The sequence below is a fragment of the Prionailurus viverrinus genome, chromosome X (assembly GCF_022837055.1).
Source record: "Prionailurus viverrinus isolate Anna chromosome X, UM_Priviv_1.0, whole genome shotgun sequence".
Classification (NCBI taxonomy): domain Eukaryota; kingdom Metazoa; phylum Chordata; class Mammalia; order Carnivora; family Felidae; genus Prionailurus; species Prionailurus viverrinus.
In genome coordinates this window covers 35,093,087-35,112,064 of record NC_062579.1, presented here as the reverse complement: position 1 = coordinate 35,112,064, position 18,978 = coordinate 35,093,087, and the positions used below count along the sequence as shown (strand labels likewise).

Below are 18,978 nucleotides of genomic sequence, written 5' to 3'. Positions count from 1 at the left end.
ACTACCCTGTTTTATTTTTTATTCTTTTTAAGGTTTATTTATTTATTTATTTATTTTTTTTTTTTTTTTAATATATGAAATTTATTGTCAAATTGGTTTCCATACAACACCCAGTGCTCATCCCAACAGGTGCCCTCCTCAATACCCACCACCCACCCTCCCCACCCTCCCACCCCCCCATCAGCCCTCAGTTTGCTCTCAGTTTTTAAGAAAAAATATGGAATGCTTCACGAATTTACGTGTCATCCTTGCACGGGGGCCATGCTAATCTTCTCTGTATCGTTCCAATTTTAGTATATGTGCTGCCGAAGCGAGCACAAGGTTTATTTATTTTTGAGAGACAGAGCGCGTGCAGGAGGCGCACAGAGAGAGGGAGACAGAGAATCCAAAGCAAGCTCCACGCTATCAGCGCAAAGCCTGATGCGGGGCTTGAACCCACGAACCATTAGATCATGACCTGAGCCAAAGTCAGACGCTAAACCGACTAAGCCACCCAGGCACCCCAACCCTGGCTTATTTTTTTTAACTGCTTGCCTGCACCTGCTCTCTCTCCCCTTTATCCTTTGCAGGCTTCCCCTACAATAAATCTCTTACAATGGCGAGTTCTGTCTTGATGTCTGCTCTCTGAAGACCCAAACTGACACGGTACTTTGTTCATATACAGAATCAAGAATGAATTTGGGTCTAGAAGACCGAGCGTGCGGGGAGGCTAAAGCATAATATCCAGCCCTGCTATCTGCCAATGTCTGTTTGTACGTAGTTTTGACCTGTTCAAGTACAATGTACCCTTACGTTGTTGACATTCATCAAAGATTTAGGTATGCAACAAATCTTTGGAATCTGCTCACAAAGAAAGCGTCCATCCCATGACATTTAAATAAATGCAAACCAAGGTCTGCAAACCTTGGTGCAATGTGTTTTCTGGGACAGAGCCAAAGGCGGATTCTGCTGCTGGTCATTTAAAAAAGGACGAAGGTGTTATTAAAAGCATGCTTGTGCACACATCTGTTCTTATGTCAAACTACCACTCTGTATTTAAAAGCAGAGAAAGGCAGATACGAAAAGGTTAATTTGTTCCCAGTTCACCTTAACCAATGGAACTAAAAACCAATGAGAAAAAGACAGCCAGGGGTTTATTAGAATTAATCGGTAGCTCCTCTTCTAAAGCAAGGGACACCGACCCTCTGCGTGCTGCCTACGGAGAGGCAGAGGTGGCTTTGACTTCCAGCAGCAGTGGGTTCCGTGGCGTCCTGTCGGTTTGGTGCTACGCATACAGATCAACTTCATGTGCCCTTCCTGTTACCCCTCCACAACCATCCCTCGGGGTAGACTTCATTATCCCCATATTCTATATGGGAAAGCCAAGTAACCGACAGGACCGCAACAAAGTCTCCTGAAAGGTGACTGGTTTTATTTCTCACAAGCTCAGTTGGAGCGTGAATAAAATCCAATCTAATGGGTAACTCTAAATAAGCTTGGTGAATCGCCTTCTCGGCCTTTTGCCTAAGATCTAGTAAACAAGCTGGGTGAGTGGTTTAATAATACATAAGCACCCTTCGGGAAGCTAAAGGGGGAGGGGGGGAAGCAGAGCCAGCTGAGCCAGGACAATGACCACACCAACGACGAAAGTCATTTTGCAACTGGCCATTTAAGGCTACAAACAAAATTTAAAAACTGACCATTCCAATGGTGGCTTCTGCACTACAGGAAAATGGCTGGTCCTATCTCAGCAAGGAAAGTGTCAACTCTTAGTTTAAGAAATAAGGAAAATGTTCAAAACATTTTATAAGGATTTCAGAGGGGGGCAATGGTTTTAAAAAGGTCTTGGGAGTTTGAGGAGGGAAGACGTAAGTCACTGAGAAAAGTATGTCTTCTACGTTGCTGAATAAATGGGGTTCTGGTGTTTCGGTTTGTGTTTATTGTGAACAACACCCTGATGAGGAACTTCCACGACCACTGGAAGGTGAGAAAATACAGAATACGGGAAGAAAAGCAAGGTGCCATTAAAAAAAAAAAAGTTCTTTTTGAATAAGAACCAAGAACTAAGTTTGAATAAATAACTCAGTCAGTCAAAAATAAAGCACAGGGGGGCGCCTGGGTGGCTCAGTCGGTTGAGCGTCCGACTTTGGCTCAGGTCATGATCTCGCGGTCTGTGGGTTCGAGCCCCGCGTCCGGCTCTGTGCTGACAGCTCAGAGCCTGGAGCCTGTTTCAGATTCTGTGCCTCCCTCTTTCTCTGACCCTCCCCTGTTCACGCTCTCTCTCTGTCTCAAAAATAAATAAATGTTAAAGAAAATTAAAAATAATAATAATAATAATAAAAAAATAATAAAGCACAGGGAAATACTTGGGGTCCAGAAATGTAGCAACTGTGGCTGTTGATTTGAATGAAAAAAAATGAAGATGATGCCTGCTTCAAGATGTAAGTCTTAGATTCTACTCCTTAACTCTTGTTCTTTTAATTTGAGAGAGAGAGAGAGAGAGAGAGCACGCCCGCGAGTTGGGGAGGGGAAAATCTCAAGCAGGCTCCCCGCTCAGCACAGAGTCCAACGCGGAGCTTGATCCCATGACCCTGGGATCATGATGTGAGCGGAAATCAAGAGTTGGATGCTCAACCGATTGAGCCACCCAGGGACCTCCTTAGCTCTTTTTTTGTTCTTATTCTGTGTCTCACTGTGCATCCTACCCTCCATCACCACAGAACTCAATAATCACTTACAGAAAAAAAAAAAAATCATATCACAACTACACAGATTAGCTTAAGGGCTTTGAGTTTATCTTTCAAAAACATTTATTGAGCTTTTTTTTTTTTTTTGGTAAATGGGATGACACTGTTAGAAACAAAGTGTTTTTAACTATTTTTTTATTTCTTTAGGTAACCTCTACACCCGTGGGTCTCAAACTCACAACCCTGAGATCAAGAGTCACGTGTTCTACTGACTGAGCCAGCTGGAAGCCCCAGAAAAGAAAAGGTTTTTATGTCTGAAGGCAAGCCACCAAATACAGTATAGCTACTAGAAAATAGCTGCCATCTATCACCAGACAACGCGGTTACAATACCATTGACGATATTCCCCATGCTGTGCCTTTCAGCTCCGTGACTTACTCATTCCTTAAAAAGATTTTATAATCAAGTATTTTTTATTTTCATATTTGTTATGAAAGAGAAAATCTCATATTAAATCTATTTCATCTTGTTCTCAAGAAATATAGATTCGCCAGAGCTAAGAGCACTTTCATTCATTTCCCTATCATTTCATTGCCACATGGAATCTTGAGTGATAGAAGAGACTCGCCCCTGATCCAACCCTCCAGCAACACACAGCCCCCACTCCCCCTGCCCAAGATAAGGAAAGGGTCTGATACCATGGTATGCTGCTAAGTGGTTAACAACCATCTCTGGGCTGGGGAGAGGGAGGGGGCCACCTGATTTGAACCATTTGGGTAGGCCTCTCCGGCCAGTAAAAGCTGGCTCCCACACACACTGTTACAGCTAGAAACTCGTGGCCTCAGATCAGAGAGGGGAGGGATGAAGTCAGGGAGAGGAGAGTGTCTGTTAAGTGTATGAGATTCATTGGGTTGTAAGGGATGAAGGGCCACCTTGGAAAGGTGTCCTAGACTCTCAGTTTCCCTAGTGTCGGAAGTCTCTGGTTCTCCCATGGTTCTTCCATGGAGGGAACGGTTCTTCCCTCCATTTGAAGGAAGCGGTCTAAGGGGCATTGGCAAAATCCACCATCCCTCACGCCTGCACAGAGAGTTCTTTCTCTTCCCCATCTTGGCAAACCAAAATCCTTAGGCGCAAAAGAGCCCAGGACTCCCAAATGTCCTGTGGTTTTCCATGAGAGTACAGAGCCCCAAGAAGCTACATTCACAAAGAGTTTGGTAAGGACTTATCAAATAAATAAGGATCTGATCACTTTCTAAATGAAACAAAACAAAACCTGAACAACAGGAAAATCAGAGGATCAGGGCACAAGCAAATCTTTACCCACTTTGCACGTAAGTATTTTATTTTATTTTTAAATGTTTATTTTTTGAGAGACAGAGAGACAGAGTCCAAGTGGGGGAGGGGCAGAGAGAGACACACAGAATCCGAAGCAGGCTTCAGGCTCTGAGGTGTCAGCACAGAGAGCCCCAGGTGGGGCTCGAACTCACAAAACACAAGATCGTGACCTGAGCTGAAGTCGGACACTTAACTGACTGAGCCACCCAGGCGCCCCATGAGCTTAAGTATTTTAAATAGGAATGAGGACTTTGAAACAATTCGTCTTCTGATTTTTCTTCAATCGTTTGGGTTTTACACAACCCCAAATAAAATAGGTTAAAGGATGTATTAGAGAGGCTTAAAAAAAAAAAAAAGAAAAGCAAGTCTGCTAAAAGAACCCCTCGTGTGAGAGTTCAGGCAATTGTTAATGTTGGTTATTAGATCGGGAGAGCCTGGGTGAGATGGTGTATGCAGCCAGCCCCTGCTACCATGGCAACCACAAACCAAGCTCCAGCTTCTTAAAGGCACTGCTGTGGAAACTGTGTTCCTACAGATTGTTCACTGCTTCCAATGTCCTGAGAAGCAGGACCTCCCCAGAGAAATGGTATAGGGGTGATTTAACGCGCACAGCACCTGGAGCAAGAATTAAGAGTCTCTGCAATGAAGCCTTCAAAGAGAAGGTCCATGCCTCCTGGGATATAAATCTGTTACCGTGGAACCCTAGCTTCACACTTAACCCCTGCCTCTTCTAAATTTTTTTTTTTTTTTTTTTTTTTTGAGAGAGAGACAGAGCATGAGCAAGGAAGGGGAAGAGAGAGGAAGGCACACAGAATCCAAACTAGGCTCCAGGCTCTGAGCTGTCAGCACAGAGTCCGATGGGGGCTCAAACCTACGAACTGCAAGATCATGACCTGAGCTGAAGTCAGGAGCTTAACTGACTGAGCCACCCAGGCGCCTTACCCCTGCCTCTTGTAATCTCGCCAAGGGCCCTTCCCTTTACCTTCCTTCTTCAAGTACATTCATATGACTCTATTCTAGGAAAAAAAGAAATTCATCCATTTGATTCATGCCACCCTTTCCAGTTCAATTTCTGATTTTCCTTCCACAACAAATGATCTGGTGTCTCCGCTCCTTCACTAGAAAAAACCTTGAAATGTAACGTATTCCTGATGAAAAATGTCCAGGGACCCCGTGTTCAATACAGGCAAGTGTTTTAAATCTCCTGCCACACTCTGTCCCTGTTAGCCTGTTTGATGTTTCTTCTTAGCGCCCAGCACCACCTGGCAGTAGACATACAGCGTTTAGGTCACCCGCACTGGAATGAAACCCCTGAGAAAGTAGCGTCATTTGGGCGTCTCGAGGTCAATACATCTAAAACAGGACACTTGGTATTTCCCCCACAACTCATTCCTCCCCTGGCCCTTTGCAACTTCGCAAATGCCACCACCATTTAGTCAGCTGCTCTGATCAAAACTCTCAAAGCCGTTTCTGAGCCTTCTCTTTTTGTCATATACCTCATCCATTCAAGTGGCAAGTCCTGTTAGACGTAGCCTCAAAATATGCTCTGAATCTGCCTGCTACCGACTGCAACCACAGTCACCCTTGTCTAAGCCATGGTAGGCTTCTGCCTTCATCCAAGGCACCTGACCTCTCGCCCAGAGATCTGACTCCTAACGGGTGTGTTAGGACCTTCCTGAGAACAGAAATGTGTTCTACGTCTTTGCATTCCTAGAATAGACCCTGCCATGTTGCAGGTGCTCAAATGCTCGTTGCAAAGACCAGAACAACCACACACCAAGAAAACAAAACCATGCTCACTTGGATGAGGGCAACAGGGAAGTTTCTAAGGCTTAGATTATATTTATCTTGAGCAACCTAGAAAGACTGACAAAGATAGGGTGCCACATCATTTTAATGTTTATACCGAAATAAGTCAGCAGACTCCAAATACTAGGAGTACATTTTCTTTTTTACTTTTTTTTTTTAATTTTCTTTTTTTTGAACGTTTATTTATTTTTGGGACAGAGAGAGACAGAGAATGAACGGGGGAGGGGCAGAGAGAGAGGGAGACACAGAATCGGAAACAGGCTCCAGGCTCTGAGCCATCAGCCCAGAGCCTGACGCGGGGCTCAAACTCACGGACCGCGAGATCGTGACCTGGCTGAAGTCGGACGCTTAACTGACTGCGCCACCCAGGCGCCCCTCTTTTTTACTTTTTGTTTATATTTTTTTAATGTTCATTCATTTTTGAGAGAGTGTGCGCATGTGGGGGGTGAGGCAGAGAGAGAGGGGGACGGAGAGATCATGACCTGAGCTGAAGTCGGACATTCAACCAACTGAGCCACCCAGGCGCCCCATGAATACATTTTCTGGTCTCTGAACCAATATTGCACTTTTTAGCAACAGAGAACAGAGAATATCAGCGTACACACAAACTTGTCCCTGATACATGGAACCATTTCTTTCTATCTATCCATCCCTCTATCCATCTGTATTTTGTGTTTCCTTTCCGAGAAATAATTCTCTGCTTTTGCAAATGCCAAATCTTCTAATCCCCTTGATAAGCTAAAGAGACAGTACTGTCTCAAATGATAAGTAGATGAAAGCTAACAATTAACTTCAATTTGCCCTGAATTCGACAGACTGGTTGTCTAGACAGTCCTAATTTATTTGATTATTGTCCAGCATTCATCTTCCCTTTGGATAAATGGATCTCACCCGAGTTAGGGAATGCAATTATCCCTTAATTCATTACCCGCCCCATTCTTTCACTGAAACTTAAAAAATCCACACCAAAGACCCTCCACACTGCTGTCCTTAGATTCTGCACCCCGGGATGCACTGTGGTTTCAGGCAATAGTTTCCAAGATGTTTTATAGAACACTACTCTTCAAGACGCTCCAGGGAAAAGTATCAATGTTCCTGGATGTTGGGACAGGCCATTTCTCCTTCTGGGAAATGTGTGACACACACTGGCATATTAAAGACCCTAATAAGTCCTGCAGTGAAGAGACCTGTTTGACTCCGCATTTGTCCACCTTATGCCTTTATTTTTTTTTAATTTTTTTTTAACATTTATTTATTTTTGAGACAGAGAGAGACAGAGTATGAGTGGGGGAGGGTCAGAGAGAGAGGGAGACACAGAATCTGAAACAGGCTCCAGGCTCCCAGCTGTCAGCACAGAGCCTGACGCGGGGCTCGAACTCACAGACAACAAGATCATGACCTGAGCCGAAGTCGGATGCTCAACCGACTGAGCCACCCAGGCGCCCCCACCTTCTGCCTTTAAGACAACAACAACAACAACAACAACAACAACAACAAAACCCTATTGGGAAACACACTTTGGGAAAGCTGTTTTCATCTGTCAGAAAACTGTCCAAATATTTACAGTAATAAACTCCCCTGGGCAAGGACCCAGGTAAGCCTAGAACACAACAAGCTAAGCGTTTTGAAGCAAAACTTTAGTACAGCTACGGCTTATGCTCTGGTTCTCCTGGTTCTTCCTCTTAATTGCTAAAAGTGACATTTTTCTTGGGGCGCCTGGGTGGCTTGGTCGGTTAAGCGTCCGACTTTGGCTCAGGTCATGATCTCACGGCCCGTGAGTTCGAGCCCCACGTCGGGCTCTGTGCTGACCGCTCAGAGCCTGCAGCCTGTTTCAGATTCCGTGTCTCCCTCTGTCTCTGCCCCTCCCCTGTTCATGCTCTGTCTCTCTCTGTCTCAAAAATAAATAAACGTTAAAAAAAAAATTTTTTTTTAAGTGACATTTTTCTTCAACTTTCACATTCAACATCACCTAGGAATGTGAATAGTGTGTGTCCCATACTAAATTTTTAAAGTTAACTTTCTATTATTCAGCAAGGTGATCTCTGGCCCAGAGAATTCTTACATAACCACACGCTTGGACTCTTGGACTGAAGGCTGAGAGGACAATAAAAAGTATAGTCAAACATCAGCTCACTGAAGCTTTAGAAGCAATGTTCCAAAGCAAGAAAACATAAATTTTGCTCACAGCACGTACTGAACCACTCAATCGACAGATATGTATTGAATGAATGAATGAATGAATGAATAAGTGAATGAATAAATACATGCAGGTGTGCCAAGAAAAAGGTCTTGAATTTAAGCCACCGTTCCCAGCAAACTCATTTAATCTGGAAATGGCCACCTTTAAAGGTTATCTTTAGTATGTCAACTATACTTCAATTAAAAAAAAAAATGGGGGAGCCTGGATGGCTCAGTTGGTTAAGCATCTGACGGCTCAGGTCATGATCTCATGGTTTGTGAATTCAAGCCCCGCGTCGGGGTCTATGCTGACAGCTCGGAGCCTGGAGCCTGCTTCAAATTTTGTGTCTCCCCTTCTCTCTGTCCCCCCATGCTCATACTCTGTCTCTCAATAATAAACAAATGGTAAAAAAAAAATTTTTTTAATGTTTTGGCACACCCGGCTGGCGGAGTCAGAGAAGTGTGCGATCTTGATCTTGGGGTTGTGGGTTTGAGCCCCATGTGGGGTGTAGAGATTACTTAAAGATAAAAATCTTCTAAAAAATGTTTTAAACAGAAAAGAGGGGCGCCTGGGTGGCTCAGTTGGTTAAGCGGCCGACTTCAGCTCAGGTCGCGATCATGCAGTTCGTGGGTTCGAGCCCCGCGTCGGGCTCTGTGCTGACAGCTCGGAGCCTGGAGCCTGCTTCTGATTCTGGGTCTCCCTCTCTCTCTGCCCCTCCCTTGTTCATGCTCTGTGTCTCAACAGTAAATAAATGTTAAAAGAATAATAATAAATGTAAATGTTCATGAAGCAGTAACATGCCACGTAATATATTCTAAAATGTTAATTACAGTGAAACAATAGTCACAAAGTTTTAGAGCATCAAGCATTAAAGTAAAGCAATAGGAAAGTTCACTGCAGTTCTATGACTAGGCCTATAAGGCCAGCCCAGTGAAGTGGGGTATGGAAGCGGTACTGCCCTAGCAGTCGATATTTTAGGGGTCCAAGGTCAAGTTATGCCAATAAGAATTTTGTGGCACTTGGTAGTTCACTTCATCCCTCTGAGCCTCGGTTTGGTCCCTGTGAGCCCTTACAGGCTGCAATTCTGTGACCCTTGAACATGGTTAATATGTAATAAACTCAACTCTCAAAGCTTATCGCCTGATTTTTATGTTCCTATTGACACTCTTACCTAATCAATTGATTAACTATTGCTATAAAGTGGGGTTTTATTTACTTTGGCTTAGCAGCAACTCCAAAAGGGCTTTGAAACAAGGCTCAGAGAAGTCATGGAGAGGGTGTGAATGAACATGTGTAAGGGAGCCCCAGACCCTGATTTTAGTGTAGGATGTAGGGGCGCCTGGGTGGCTCAGTTGGTTGAGCAGCCGACATCGGCTCCGGTCATGATTTCACCGTTGTGCGTTCGAGCCCCGCGTTGGGCTCTCTGCTGGCAGCACAGGGCCTGCCTCGGATCCTCTGTCTCCCTCTCTCTCTGTCCCTCCCCTGTTTGTACTCTCACTCTCAAAAATAAATAAAACGTTTAAAAATAATTTTTACAAAAATTTACCGTAGGATGTCAATATGAGAGATCATGCAAACCATTTCCAGAATACAACATGGAATTAAAAACAGGTTGAGGATGAGTCCAAAACAGAAAGCTGCAGAGACAGTTAGGAAAACTACTAATTTCTAAAAGAGATGCTGGAAGAGACATCACATATAACATAATCCAACTTACTCCAACCTCTAATTTTATATATGACAAAACCACAGTTTAAAGATTTTAAACTATGCCCTGGGGGTTCCTGGCTGACTCAGTCAGTAGAGCGTGCGACTCGATCTCGGGGTCGTTGAGTTCGAACCCCACGCTGGGTGTAGAGATTACTTAAAAATTTTTCTTTAAATGTTAAAAAAATATATTTTAAGGTGCCCTAGTTCATAATGCTAAATGACAACATAATAAGGAACACATCGTCAATGTGGCAATCTCAATTCCTGGCAAACCTGTATTTTTCACAATAAAGGAAAAAAGAAAAAAACAGTCCTAACGATCAACTTGTCTCAAACCTTACAAGAGTTAAAAATGTACCAAAACTTCTTTTGGCTGATCTTGTGCAGTTCTCATCACTCAGACATAAAACAAAAGGGAGCTGTCATTATGAAATCTATCCATTTCATACGTGCAAGTGTAAGTGTTCAAATGGACGCTAATTGGATGTCTACACTCTTGCGAACCCCTGCATGTGATAGAAAACCACAACAGGACCTCAGGCTTTCTGGGTACACCTGTAAAATATGTGTATGTCACACCTGCACAAGAACGGTATGACCCATATTCGCCACTAACGGACTTCCGCATTTCCTACTTCAAAAAATCGGAACGCAAATTTTCTTGAATTCTTTGTTTAACATCAAAAAAGTTTCTAAAGTGAAAGCATCCTAGTGAATTTTTGAGGGGAAAAAATGCAAAAGAGAGGCAAAGAAGGGTCCAGAAATGCAGAAGAAAAATCAACGCTCAGTTTGCGCCGAACCTCAGAGTATCTAAATAACTAAGGCGCCCAAAATAAGCCGCATTTTTAAAAATGTTTTTCTTAATCACTACAGAACCACAAGGATGTGCTGCCAAGTTCTGGGTTAAAATGGCAGAAATGCTCTCCGCAGAACTGACTCTTCACGGCGATGTATTTCAGCAAGAAGGCAAATTGTGGTATGTCTCAGAGGATGGGAAGGACCCAGTCCCTGCTGATTTTACACAACACTGAGTCCTGGGTGGCTAGTGCTCTCTATTCTTTTAAAACAATGGATGGGGCGCCTGGGTGGCGCAGTCGGTTAAGCGTCCGACTTCAGCCAGGTCACGATCTCGCGGTCCGTGAGTTCGAGCCCCACGCCAGGCTCTGGGCTGATGGCTCAGGGCCTGGAGCCTGTTTCCGATTCTGTGTCTCCCTCTCTCTCTGCCCCTCCCCCGTTCATGCTCTGTCTCTCTCTGTCCCAAAAATAAATAAATGTTGAAAAAAAAAAAAATTAAAACAATGGATTTTTTTTAATTTCTTTTTTTAATTTACATCCAAGTTAGTTAGCATACAGGGCAACAACGATTTCAGGAGTAGATTCCTCAGTGCCCCTTCCCCATTTAGCCCATCCCCCCTCCCTCAACCCCTCCCGGAACCCTGTTTGTTCTCCGTATGTAAGAGTCTCTTACGTTTTGTCCCCCCTCCCTGTTTTTATATTAGTTTTGCTTCCCTTCCCTTATGTTCATCTGTTTTGTGTCTTAGAGTCCTCATATGAGTGAAGTCATATGCTATTTGTCTTTCTCTGACTAATTTCACTTAGCATAATACCCTCTAGTTCCATCCACGTAGTTGCGAATGGCAAGATTTCAAAAATACAAGGAAGTTCCACTACTCAGACACTAGTTGGAAAGATCTCTTTCTACATGACACTTAAAAATTTCAACAAGCATGCAGAAACTACCTACCCCGGACTATCCAGCGTTATCACTTGGAAACTTATCTCTCAAGGTCCCAAGACTTTGTTCACATTCATGCCATTAATATTTCTCTCACTGTATGAATGTCAATTACGCTCTTCCTTGATTACTTCTAAAAAGAGGACCAGGTACCTTATGGGCGGAGAAACTACTTACTCATCGTCATCCCTCTTTCCCCGTGATCTTGCCATCGCCTGGCATATGGAATAGAGGCTCCCAAAGGGCTTGGAGGAGTCCAGGCACACAAGGAGTTGCTTTGAGGGGCAGAGCATTCCCCTTCCCTAGACGTGTTCAAAGCTACAGCCAGACCATCGCTAAGGAGATGCCGTCAAGAGGATTAAAATCTGAGGGGATTGGACTGGACTGCCTTTCCAAAAACCCTTTGGCCCAAAGACTCTGAAGTAGACAATGTCCCCTGGAGATGGGCTTTTTTTTTTTTTTTTTTTCTTTTCCTTTTTTCTTCCCCTTAAAGAAAGCCAACTCAGAAATGCTCAGTTCAGGGCAGATTTTTAAATCTTACCCTGCTTCGTTTCTGCCATCTGCTCTCTCTCTGTCAGCTCCTGAGTAAAAACTAGCATCTATAGTCAAGGACTGAATTGCCATAGTTAAAATAACATCAAGAGGGTCGCCTGGGTGGCTCTGTCGGTTAAGTGGCCGACTCTTCATTTCGGCTCAGGTCATGATCTCACGGTCCGTGAGTTCGAGTCCCACATCAGGCTCCGCGCTGATGGTGCAAAGGCTGCTTGGGATTCTCTCTTCCCCTCTCTCTGCCCCTCCACCGCTCACATGCTCTTTGTCTCAAAATAAAAAAATAAACTTGAAAAAAAATGACATCAAGAAATACACATAGAGACAGAAAATGAGTGTAGATTGTTAGAGAGGACAAGCACTAATAGATAGAGAAAAATCAAGGCCAGCCAGGGTGGTCAAGGAAAGGGTCATGAGTCAGGTGACGAGGAATGGATAGGATGTAGGCAGTGAGAGAGAAGCACTTCCATGTTAAGAAACACAAAAACAAAGCTCAACTCCATGCTGGGGGCAGTGGGAAATGCTACTTGTCCAACAAAGTGGGGCCAGATAATTGGGGATGCAGTGGGGAGTTTGAGAGGCTGGGAGTAGACCAGGGAAGGTCTTGAGCAGAAAAGCAAGGTGATGAAAGAAGTGTTTTAAAAAAAAGCAAGTCTGGAGGCGCCTGGAGGGCTCCATTGGTCAAATGGCAGACTCTTGATTTCGGCTCAGGTCATGATCTCATGGGTTCAAGCCCCCACATCGGGCTCCACGCTGATGGTATGAAGCCCACTTGGGGTCCTCTTTCTCTCCATCTCTCTGCCCCTCCCCCACTCATGCTCTCTCTGTCTCTCTCAAAAATAAATAAATTTAAAAAAAATCAAGTCTGGTTACAGAATGAATAAGCCACAGGGATGAAAGGCAGAGTATATGGAATATAGTCCATGGTACTGTAATGGCAACGTAATGGGGCAGATGGTAGCTACACTTGGGGTGAGCACAGTGTGAAGTACATACAGACTTGTTGAATCACCAAGTTGTACACCTGAAACAAATGTAACATTGTGGGTCAACTCTGCTCAAGTTAAAAAAAAAAAAATCAACTCTGGGAGAACACTGCAGGATGGACATGAAAGGAAAACCCAAAGTAAAGGGTGGCCACTGGAAAGACGGTTGTAACTTGGAGAGCTGAAGGCGTCCAGGGTCTATTCTGGGGACGGGGGAGTCACTGGGAATGGAGAAGAGGAAGAGCCCAAATAAGGAATTGAAGGTGGAGCCAAGAAGTGAGGGAGACAAGCTGCGCTGGGATGGCAAGGAGGCTTTTGGACATGACGAATATGAAGTAAGAAGAGGACACTCAAGTGTGAAATATCCAGCAGCAGATAAGCTGTAGAACAGGAGCTGAGAGAACGAAACAGACCCCAATTAGAGATTTAAGAGCGTTCTATAGATAAATCTGAAGTCCTAGAATGAGAAAGAGAAGGGAGAGAGTGCATAAGAGCCCAAAAGTGACCAACAACGGAAACTCGGGGCCATTTCAAAACTAGAAGTTCACAAGAATATGGGCACATGAAAGGAACAGAAAAGGAGCGATCAGTGTGGGATAAAAAATTCAGGATCCAAGTGTCACAAAATAAAAGGAGTTTCAAGAAGGACTTGGTGACAGATGATGGATGACACATAAGGGCCAGAGCATGCTAAACGTACCATTATACTGCTTACAAACGAGCAGGTGGGTTTTTCCATCTCCACTAGTGACATAGTAGATACAATTATGTAATTGATTAGTGGACAGAAAAAGGGGTTTTGTGGCTATAAGACATGCTCTGTTTTATGTTGTTTTTTTTTTTAATGACAAAAGAGAGCTATATTAAGATCCTGTCATTCTGTTACTATAGATTGATTTTGAGGAATGTTATTTGGAATTTGTACTCTTCTGGGAGCTGCTTTGTTACAGATGCTAAGTATTAAGTATTGGCCATGTATTGTAAGTGTGTGAGTAGCATATTAAAGTGTGCAAGTCCTGACAAAAGCTGTAAGAAATATCCCAAAGCATTTAAAAACTGATAGAGGGATTATTAAGTAACTCATGGGATTTTGCCAGGCCCACACAAAGATTATGCTTCTGGTATCTCAAGAGCTCTTGGGAAGTAATGCCTCTCACCTCCTCATGAAATACCCAGTCTGCGTGCAGGGTTTATCCTGAACCAGACTTGTACCTCCTTTTATTTTAGTTGTGAACCATCTGGGAAGCCACCAGAGCCGGAATGCAATGTCTCTGGCCAGTTTTGGTGTTAAAAATCACTCAAATCCGGGGCACCTGGGTGGTTCAGTGGGTTGAGCGTCTGTGGCTCAGGCCATGATCTCGTGGTTCATGAGTTCGAGCCCTGCACGGGGCTCACAGCTGTCAGGGCAGTGCCCACTTCAGATCATCTGTTGCCTTCTCCCTGTCCCTCCCCTGCTCGCACTCTCTGAATGACACAAAGAAATTAACAGTCACTAGTGACTACAGACAGATCCAGGTTTTGAGGGGCCTGAAGCTTATATTACTTGCATGCTTTTTTCTAAGAAAAAAAGAATGCCACGTTACCAACACAAGACTCAGCATGAAGCTATTTATTCGGAATGAGAGCCAGAAGGCACCTGCAGCTGTAAGGCCATAAAGCATGAGGGTCACCACCTACACGGTAAGTCCACCTCTGCTCAAGACCACCTACTGGGAGTAAGGTGCGGACAGGGAGAAAGCAGGTAATCAGGCAGAGGGAAAATGAAAGACAAAATGCTCCTTAAGGAATACTGGAGCACAGAACAAGAAAAGGACAAAGATAAAATCCCAGAAAGAAGTTCGAATTGCAAAATCAATGGGAGATGGGAGATGGGAGAAGAGAGAGAAATAATCAATTTACTTTACAAGGCCACACTATCAGAATATTTATTTCCTAGTGATCACCAATCACATTGCTTCTAAGAGGCTTGCATAGGAGCACCAGGTTTTTGGAAACAACCGTTCTCTTCATTGCAGGCACTCAGAGAGTGGTTGTTGAATGAACGAATGAATGAATGAATGGAAACAAGAGAAATATAGTTCTTTTTCTTACTCGCCACCAGGGTCTGCTTTCCTCCGATGCTCCAACATACATGCATGTTTTTTTTGGCACTGGTTGGAGTTGTCAAAGCAGCAGCTCAGGCCAACCTCTTCTCTGGTGTTTCAGACTGTTGATCCTCAACAGACCAAGTCAAAAGCTATCTCCACCCAAAATTAATATGTAAGCATGTTCAGAGTCTCCCCAAAAGAATTATACACAAAAATGGCTACTGTGGGGCTACCAGACTTACTCCCTTCCACCTTCTTTCTCCCTCTTCCTATATCAAATTCTGCAGATATATTTCAGAAATTAACACCTTCCCGCTCCTGGGCAGATTCACGCGGGATTTTAGCTAGGGCTGAAACACAATTCCTAAATTTCAAATATTTTACCAATTATGACAGCCTAAGTGACAATTTAATATATCAATCATGATGAGATTTCCAGGAAAATACTGGCAAGCCTCATGCACCGCTCGGTCAGCTGCAAAACCAAGACAGGACCGGGCGAACCCAGGTTCACCAGCTCCACACAGGACAAGATTCAGATGGTGGGAGTGCTTATAAAAGACACAATCAGCCTCTGCTTCAGAAAGGGATTCCCTTTGGGCAATAAATGCCCTACACTTTCCTGCAAGCTCTAAGAAATGGTGGGAGTTACGTTCAACCTAAAAGCCCATCCTCTTCTTAAAAAAGAAATATTGGGGCGCCTGGGTGGCTCAGTCGGTTAGGTGTCGGACTTCGGCTGGGTCATGATCTCGGGGTTTGTGGGGCTCCAGGGTTCCAGCCCCAGGTAGGGCTCTGTGCTGACCGCTGGGAGCGTAAAGCCCCCTTTCGGATTCTGTGTCTCCTTCTCTCTCTGCCCCTCCCCCACTGGCACTCTGTCACTCTCTCTCTCCCCTTCAAAATAAACATTAAAAAAAAAAAATTTTTTTTAATGTTTACTAAACGATTTTTCCTTCCTCTTCACTCACCAAATTTTCTAAAGAAAAGTGCTTGGAGAAGAGTAGAACTGGAATAACTCTATTACTACCTCCATAGTACAAAAATCCGAACACTGATGTCCTGTTTAGGGCAAAGGACATGAAATGAGTGAATCAAAGCAGCCGCCACCTCAGGGATTAGAAGTAAAGGTCTTAACTGGAAAAAAAAAAAAATGATTTCGCCACTTTCTGGCTAAGTGATTTGACCTCTGGAAAGTTATTGGAAAGTCTCCAGACCTCAGTTATTTGGTTTTGTAAAATGGGGGCGAATATAGTACCCGTCTCCCAGAATTGAGAAAATGCAAGTAACGTACTGAATTTAACTGCACAGCAAGAGCTAGTTAAATGTTAGTATTTAATTGTAGTAGTAAAATTTTTGTTCTGCCTCCCCCAGTTCACACCACAGGCAAAACTGGCCCAATCCCCGCGCTTGCAGGATCCGGGGCCGGGCACTGTTGCACACCAGCATGCACAAAAGAGACCCCCAAACGCCGCGGCGTTACTGCAAGCCCCCACCCCAGGCCGGCCAGGGCCCCTCAGGTTACCGCTACGGCCCACACTGACCTGAGATGCCGCCTCCTATCACGACTACGTCGAACATGTGGCCCGCGACACTCGCCTTCTCCCGACTCGCCATGCTCTGATTGAGACTCTCGCGGGGCGTAGGTATAGAAGTGGGGCCGGTCAAGGGCGGGGCGGACCCTTCTACCGACTCTCGGGGGGAGGCCAGGGGCGGAGTCGATTCTTCCACGGACACCCGAGTGGAGCCGGGCACTGGGGGCTGGGCGGATCCTTGTCCCGACGCTCGCGAGGAGTCCGAGCTCGGGACCGGTCCCTGCTGCGAACCTCGGGGGGAGCCGGGCACTGAGGGCTGGGCGGATCCTTGTCCCGACGCTTGGGAGGAGTCCGAGCTCGGGACCTTTCCCTGCGGCGAACCCCGGGGGGAGCCGAGCATTGAGGGCGGGGCTGTCTCTTGCACCGACGCTCCGGAGACGTCAGAATACCGGACAGATCGTTGCAGCGAACCCCGGGGGGAGCCGGGCACTGGGGACGAGGCGTTCTCTTGCACCCACGCTCGGTAGAGGTCTAAGTACGGGACAGATCGTTGCAGCAAACCCCGGGGGGAGCTGGGCACTGAGGGCGAGGAGGTCTCTTGCACCCACCCTCCGGAGACGTCGGGGTACGGGACAGATCCTTGCAGCGAACCCGGGGGGGAGCCGAGCACTGGGGGCGAGGCGGTCTCTTGCACCCACGCTCGGTAGAGGTCTAAGTACGGGACAGATCGTTGCAGCAAACCCCGGGGGGAGCTGGGCACTGAGGGCAAGGAGGTCTCTTGCATCCACTCTCCGGAGACGTCGGGGTACGGGACAGATCCTTGAAGCGAACCCCGGGGGGAGCCAGGCCCTGAGGGCGGGGCGCTCTCTTGCACCCACGCTCGGTAGATGTTAGTGTACAGGACAGATCCTTGCAGCGAACCCCGGGGGGAGCCGGGCACTGAGGGCGGGGCGCTCGCTTGCACCGACGCTCCGGAGACGTCGGAGTACCGGACAGATCTTTGCAGCGAACCCCGGGGGATGCTGAGCACGGAGGACGGGGCGGACCCTTGCAACAACTCTACAGTGGAGTCCGAGAGCTGGGCGGATGCGTCTACTGACACTCGGGGAAAGCCAGCTACTGGGAACCGCAAGGACCTGTGCTGTGACACTAGAGGGGAGTTAGGTGTGGGAGGTCCTTGCACCGAACTCCGGAAGGAGCCTTGCACTGAGGGCGGGGCCAACCTTTGTGCAGACTCCTGGAGAGTGTTACTGGGTGGAGGAGGTGCTGGTGTAGATACCCTGAGGAAGCCGGGTGTCACGGGCGGGTCGGACCCTTGCATCGACTCTAGGGAAGAGTTATTGGTTATAGGAGGTCCTGGTACTGATACTCGGGGGTAGCCGCGCCCTGCGGCCAGGGTGGATTCTGACACTGACACTCGGGTGGAGTCTGAGGGCGGGGCGGGGGCTGGTACCGATCCCCGACCGCTGCTGGCGTCCGGGTCGGATGCTGGGGCGGCCCTCTCGGCGGTGCTCAAGCGGGTAGCAGACTTGGGGATCTGGTGACTCTGGCCGTGGGCGTCAAAGCGCCAGAGGCTTGTGTTAGAGTCCGTGTTGGTCCTCCGGCTAAGACTGAAATCGAGTTCGGCAGACGCGCTGGACCTGGAGGTGTTCTCGTATCCGGTGTCCGTTGTGGACCTGCTCCACTCTTGCCTGGCCAACGAACCGGTCAAGGTCCGCCACTCGGCATGGATGTTCGACCCGGACATGGAAGATGCGGCCGCGCCCGAGATGGAGGCCTGGCTCGGGATCTGGGCAGCGATGCCCTCGGCTCCGGGAGCGCGCTCGGCCCCCCCGCCACCTCGGCCCCCCTGCGAGGCGGGCGAGTTGTGTGCGCTCATGGTGGTGTAGCGCGTGAGGAGGGACGCGGTGTTCTGCCCTCTGCCCCTCCCCTACGGGCCCCCTCCTTGCCGGTCCCTGCTGTCCCGAACCGGCACTCTCCCGGGCCTGCCCGGGGGTGAGGCGCCCAGCCCACTAGGTGGCGGGGAGACCACCTCGCCTGCCCCGAGAGGCGGGCGGCACCACCAAAAGATGGAGCGGTGGGCGCGTGAGAGTTTCAGCCTAGTGCCGTTACTCTCACGCCGTGACTAAAAGTGGACTGGGCCGGGTGGGCTCGGGAAGGGGACTAAGATGGCAGGGTGATGGCCGCGCCCACCCGCTATGGCTCCTTTGTGACGTCACAAGGGGCCAGGGTGAGGTCTGCGCAGCCGCGCGCGGGCCCTCCCTAGGGAGGGGGCGGGGTGAAGTGGGAACTGTTACTTGGGCTTGACTTGGTGATGATTGGTTCTCTGTGGGGTGGTTCAAGCTGAGGTGCTTGACCCAAATCGAAGCGCGTAGGCGAGAAAATTAAGAACT

The 18,978-nt window shown here is 46.8% G+C and overlaps 1 protein-coding gene and 1 non-coding gene across 2 annotated transcripts in view; both read right to left on the bottom strand.

Annotated features, from left to right (window-relative positions):
- LOC125157308 (mucin-19-like) overlaps positions 1–18,674 on the bottom strand; it is a 72,406-nt gene extending 53,732 nt beyond the window's left edge. The window contains exon 1 of the mRNA XM_047843897.1: positions 16,595–18,674. Within this exon, the coding sequence (XP_047699853.1) occupies positions 16,595–18,464 (1,870 nt within the window). The 5' untranslated portion in view covers positions 18,465–18,674. The remainder of the gene's footprint in view (positions 1–16,594) is intronic.
- Positions 212–318, bottom strand: LOC125158074 (U6 spliceosomal RNA). Its single transcript, XR_007149182.1, has one exon. It is a non-coding gene; the product is annotated as a U6 spliceosomal RNA (small nuclear RNA).
- Positions 18,675–18,978: the final 304 nt, after the last annotated feature.